Source organism: Chinchilla lanigera, unplaced genomic scaffold (genome assembly GCF_000276665.1).
Source record: "Chinchilla lanigera isolate Chin_1 unplaced genomic scaffold, ChiLan1.0 scaffold00005, whole genome shotgun sequence".
Classification (NCBI taxonomy): domain Eukaryota; kingdom Metazoa; phylum Chordata; class Mammalia; order Rodentia; family Chinchillidae; genus Chinchilla; species Chinchilla lanigera.
The window spans coordinates 4,702,630-4,708,696 of NW_004955406.1; the positions used below are offsets into that span (position 1 = coordinate 4,702,630).

Consider the following 6,067-nt stretch of genomic DNA (forward strand, 5'->3'; position numbering starts at 1 on the left):
GCCGCCCCGTTCAGCGCCAGGCAGCCGGCCTTGAGCCCGTTCTGCGGCTCGCCCGGGGGCACCAGCAGGTAGCCCTTCGCCAGCGGGTGCCCGGGCGCCACCGCGGCCCCGTCCTCATGGTCCGACCGCGGCATGGCCCTGGGCTCCCCGCCACAGCCACCTCGCGCCCCTGCCCTTTCCCCGGCGCCCCAGGATCCACCTCGGTCCGCCACCCGCCGCCCGGGCCGCGCCGACCCGGGCTGCCCATCACTCACGAGAGGCCCCGCCCCCACGACCAATCCGCGGGCTGCGCGGAGGGAAGGGGCGGGACAGGAGTGAACCCTCCGGGTAGCTGTACGGAAGCCGGGCTGGGCGGTGCCCAGACACGCCACCTCTCTGCACCTCGTGATATCTCGCCAGAGCGCTGCAGTCCAGCCAGAGGAAGATCGCTTGCAGTCGGACTCGCCCGCCCGCCCCACCCCATGCTCCCTGCGGGCTCGCCCGATTGGGACGTGCTGTGCCTTAGCCGTGCGTGTGGCCCCTGTTCCCCGAAGACCAACGTCCTTGGTCGTAGTAAGTGGACGCGCGTCCAGCGGGTCCCGGCCTCCACACTTGTTTTTCACATAGGTGCCGAATGTTTTTATGGGCTCTGGGGAGTTAAAAGAATAAACATGAAACCAAGTGCTTTACTCCAGAACGAGAACACAGAGCTCTAGGGTGCTCCTGGTCTAGAGAAAAAGCTCTGCTTCTCTTTGGGAAACTATGTTGAAAAAAATTATTAAAAAGAAAGAAAAAAATGATTAAAGCAAAGTTGAAAGTAGATGCGTATAGGATTCGTATTACAAATCTGACCTCCAAAAGTGCTAATATCTAGAACCTTAGAACAAGTCATATATAAAAATGTTACCAGGCGTCTCTCAGGACACACTATGCTACCGTCCTAAACGCTAAGGGATACGTGTGTTAACGATGCCTTCTTTAGCCATCTTATGAAAATGGCCACATGCTCTCCCCCATCCCTTTTCCTTGCTTAATTTTTATTTTTAGTGCTTACTATCACCTAAAATGCCCTACATTCTCCTTTTTTTTTCCTGGTTATTTTCTTTCTCCACGAAAGTGTAAGTTTGGAATGTTTTGTGGCCTTCTGCTTTGACTATTTTCTGAGAACCTGTGACAGGACCTAGTGTACAGTAGATGTTAAATTTATTTACTGAATCAATGTAATTAATGAACAGGCATTACTATTAAATATTTTACATAATTATTTTGTAAATGATCTATTTTTAAAAAAAACTCTTGTGAATCCCACCCCCAATATGATTTTTTTCTTTTCTTTCTTTCTTTCTTTTTTCTTTTTTTCTCTTTTTGAGATAGGGCCTCACTATGCAGTTCAGGCTGGCCTGAGCTCACTTTGTAGCCCAGGCTGGTCTCAAACTCAAAATAATCGTCCTGCCTCAGCCTCCCCAGTGCTGGGATTACAGGCGTGCGCCATCATGCCTGGCTCCCAATATGATTTTCTAAACATGATTGGAAATCACTGAGCAATGTTCTCTGAACAAAATAACAAACATGGGTGCCAAAGGACTTCATCCTCAGTTATGGATATCCGAAAAACAAACTAATCGAATTACTTAATATTCAGCACAATTTGCATTCAATATTCATAAACATTTTATTAATACTTTCATGTACTGCAAAACCTACATAGCCCCACCCACCCACTCACACACATAAAACTATTCAAGCTGGCCACAGTGGCATTTGGCTATAGTCTCAGCAGCTCAGGAGGCTAAGACAGAAGGATCTCCTGAGCTCAGGAGTTCAAGTCAAGTCTGGGCGATATAGGGAAACCTTGTCAAGAAAAAAAAAAATTCTGAGGGGGATTCAGATGGAATTAAATGGACTTTACTTGCTCAGTCAGGGTCAACTTTCAGATATCTGCAAACTTGTCAACCGCTCCTGAAGCCCAAAACTGGCTTGTTAGATTTGATAGCAAAGTTTCCCCCAGTGTGGGGCTGCTTCCTGAATGTGCTCCTGAGGGGAGGCTATTCTTGCTGATTGTTCAGGCCCTGTGTTAGAGATCCCTAACCTTCCCTTTGTCCTTGGGGAGAAGGGTTGGGATGAGAGTTCCCGGGGTATCCTGCACTGCCAGGATTTGCCCAGCTGGCAGCCATCGTGCCTTTGCCCACTTTACCACGTGTCTTCCCTGCACAGGACAAAGCTCTGTGTCTGTGACAAAGGGTGTGCAGATGCAGAGCCAGGCTACTTGTGTCTGAATCCCAGCTTTAGTGCTCCCTAGCTGTGTGACCTTGGGCAAGTTATTAGCTATTTTGGGATAACAGAACCCTGCTTTGTAGGATTGCTAGGAGGCTTAAAGGACTGAACAATGCTGGGCACATGGTGGGTATTCTCAGTTAGTTAGTGAAGTGATCTAATATGATTAAAGACCCAGCCTGCAAAGCCCAAAATGTGAGTTCAAATCCAAGGTCTTTCCCTTCCTAGCTGCAGGAGTGTGGACGAGTTTCTCCCTATCTCTGTCTGTGTCCCTCTCTGTTTCTGTGTGTGTGCGCGTGCACGTGCATGCAATTCTAAAATGAGGGCAATGTTCTTCGTGAGATTATTAGGAGAGATGAATGGCTAGTAAAGGTAAAGCACTTAAACAGGCCTGACCTCTTCTTATCTAAATGAATACTCAGCAAATATTATTCATCAGTGCTGTTATTAGCTCTTTGTATGTGCAAGGGGAAGGGGTGTGCAGGGGATTGAACCCAAGACCTTGCACTGAGCTATGTCCCCATCCCTTCTTCTTTATTTTTTGAGAGAGAGTCTTTTGTGTGTGTTTTTTGTTGTTTGTTTTTCTTCCAGTACCGGGAATCGAACTCACGACCTTGTGCTTGCAAGGCAGGCACTGTGCCGCTGAGCTAAATCCCCAGCCCGAGAGAGAGTCTTGCTTGTGATCATCCTGTGTGAGGCTCCCAGAATGCCACGGTTACAGGTGTGTACCGCACAAATCAGATTTTTATGTTTTCCAAAGTCTTGTCTCACCCTCGTTGTATGAACTTGACCCTCACCCCATCTTGTCTGTTTATTTATGCAGTTGTTTACTCCAAACTCTTTCACTTGAATTTATGATTATAAGGCCCCATTCCTGGAGGGTGTTCTCAGGGCAGTCATAAAGGACACTGCATGGTGGCTTACTTGAATTACCTACCTAAGAAGGGGTAATTTTCTTATCATCAAAGGTGATCAGCAATTGAGTGGACCACCATGTGACCTATCTAGACAAGTAGAGGATCACCTATGTCACTCCCCCTTAAACACTGCAGCAGTCTTGTCAAAGCAGGTATTTTGTGGATAGGATTCCTAAATTTAATAGAAAATTGAGCTACATGAGATTTAAGATTGCTTCTGGCTTTGTGGCTATGTCTTTAAAAATGTGTCTAATGGAAAAATTAGACAAAATTCATGTGACTAGTTAACATAGTTCCATAAAGAGTGGGGCATAGAAGTTGGATGTGGTGGCACACACCTGTAATCCCAGCACTCAGGAGATTGAAGCAGGAGGATCCTTGTGAGTTCAAGGCCAGCCTGAGGTACATAGTAGGTTCAAGGCCAGCCTGAACTACATACCATGACCCTGACTCACAAAAAACCAAAGACAACAACAAAAAGGAATGGAGCCCAGAAAGTACATTGTAGTTTCAGGCTAATTCTTAACCTTGTCTCCTCTCTCTCAGGCTTCAGTGGCAGGTACTTATTAACCAGTTCAGGTATGAGTCCTACTTTGTACCATGTGTTTGGATGTGTAATTTATCCTGAGCCTTAATCTCTGTCAGAAAGACACTGCTAGGAACATCACTTTGAGAGGAGTTAAGATAAAATTGTGCTACAGGATGAGTGTAGAATGCCAAGTCAGATTTAAATAAGTAACATCTCAAAGGTAAGAGATCTGAGCAGCATCTAGGAGCCAAGTCCAAGGTGCCACTAGGAGTGATGTGGCTGTCCCTGAGCAAAGGTTTCCTGCAGCCCAAGAGCTTTAGAGTGTAAGATACAAACACACAATCTGTGATGCTTCACTGCTGGGAGTGGCTGGAGCTGGAAACTGGTTGTATGTGTGGAGAGAAGATAAAGCCATAGTGCCTAAAGCAGTCAAGCTGTCTCAGTCTTGAGAAAAGATCCTGCCTGGACAATTCAGTCATTAGTTGCTAGGTGACCTTGTTTCTCATGATGCTGACTTTGCAAATGTATCAATAAACACCGCTGCTGTTGTGGAGGTCCTCTTGCTCATCAGGTAAGAGGCCTCCACCTGACCCAGATCTTGTCTCTTGTCTGTCTTTTCCTCATTCTCACTGCCCTTCCTTCCCAGGGTACACCCAGAGACTGAGTCCCTACATTTGGCACCTGAACAGGGACACCTGGTAGGATACAGGTGGGAAGTGAGAACGCTTCCCGAGAGCATGCAGCAGGCGAGGGGAAGCGCATTTGTGAGAGCTAGTATTCAGCACTGGAGTGCATGGTACTGGCACATCAGATGTAATGTGTGGAGATAGGGGTTCTCTAGGGCCAGAAAATATATAGGCTTCAAAGAAGCCAAAAGAGAAAACGATACTGAAGTGCAAGTAGTGTCTCAAGGCTCCTGGGGGTATATGTGTATAGAAGTGTTTGTTGCCTGTTTGACTCCTGCATTTACTTTTCTGGATGTTGCTTTGGAGGGGTCTTGTAACCATAAAGGATTTGGTTCAGAACATTATGTTAAAATCAAGTCCACAGCCTGAGCAGGAAATGGAGGGTAGAGCAACAGTGCTGCCAATAGAGTCTGAGCCTTCCAGCCCAATCCAATTTAAGAAGGAAGGAGTGGTGGGGGACAAAAGGGACTTTTCCCCACCAGAGAGGTGTTTCCCCATGAACTCTGTCTCACAACACCCAATGGATTTGACTGAGCCACACCAGGTACCTGGCCTTTTTAGCTAGGGGAAATTTGGCCAGGACACAGGTGTCTACCTCTCGGGAAGTAGAGCTATTTTCTCTCTCTCCCTTGCAGTTGGCACTAAAAGAAGCCAGACAGGCAGGGGAGTCCATGGAGGGTTTTTAACATATTTACCCTACTACTGACATTCAAGTCCCTGAAAATCCAGGACAAGTTATACATGGTTATGACACTATACCTTTTAAAACACTAACAGAGTTAAGCTGTTATGACTTATGGCCCTACTGCCCCCTTTACCTTGAGTTTAGTAGAAATTCTAGGCAATAGATTATGGCCCCAAATGAATGGAAAGGAATAGCTAAAGCATGTTTAATTCCAGGTGATTATTTGGTGTGGAAAGGAAATTTTGAATATTGCACATACCAGGCAGCCCATAATACTGTTCATAACATAGCCATTATAAAAGATATGCTAACCGGGGAAGACGCCTTTGCTGTCACAAACAATCAAGAATATAGAATTAAATGTATACAGAGATGATGTAGAAGTGGATTATAGAAGCTATGAGGTGACCGTAAAAAAATTTGTATGGGTATTAACTGAGAAGATTCCACCTAGTACTCTGTCTTGGTTACCTTTCTCTCGCTGCTGGGACAAAATATCTGACAACCAAAATTAAGGAAGGAAAGGTTTATTTCGCTTACAGTTTGTGGAGGTTTCAATCCGTACTAGGCATGATTATAAGGCAGAGTGGCACGTGGCAGAGGGCTGCATCCCAGGGCAGCAGCACAGCTAAGCGACTACCAGGACCCACACACCAGGGAGGAATCAGGGAGGAATCTCCCCAAGCAGCTTCCTCCTCTCCCTTACATATGTAAACTGTCCACCCCAGGGCAGGTGTAGCTCTCACACACATATTTAAACTCTAACAGCCTGCCCCATTTCCGCATGAGGCTTTGGGGGGGACACACAGACATAAACCATAACATACTCCTAGGTTAAAACATCTTCTTTCTGATAATAGAAGCAATATTCTTATTTATACGACAGGATATAGTAAAAATGGTTTCTTAAAATTTCAAGAGCTGGGGGCTGGGGATTTAGCTCAGCAGCACAGCGCCTGCCTGGCAAGCACAAGGTCGTGAGTTTGATTCCCGGTAC

General features: G+C 46.3%; 2 protein-coding genes across 3 annotated transcripts in view; one reads left to right on the plus strand and one right to left on the minus strand.

Moving 5' to 3' along the window:
- Flvcr1 (feline leukemia virus subgroup C cellular receptor 1) overlaps nucleotides 1-229 on the minus strand; it is a gene marked incomplete in the record, with an annotated part of 29,062 nt that extends 28,833 nt beyond the window's left edge. For both annotated transcript variants that reach the window (XM_013520050.1, XM_013520040.1), the window contains 1 exon segment: nucleotides 1-229. In XM_013520050.1, coding sequence (XP_013375504.1) covers nucleotides 1-134 — 134 coding nt within the window.
- Nucleotides 230-346: 117 nt separating this feature from the next.
- The window catches only part of Spata45 (spermatogenesis associated 45), a 28,449-nt gene continuing 22,728 nt past the window's right edge, over nucleotides 347-6,067 (plus strand). The window contains exons 1-2 of the mRNA XM_005374735.2: nucleotides 347-552; nucleotides 2,845-2,974. The gene's annotated coding sequence lies outside the window, so the exon portion shown is untranslated. The remainder of the gene's footprint in view (nucleotides 553-2,844; nucleotides 2,975-6,067) is intronic.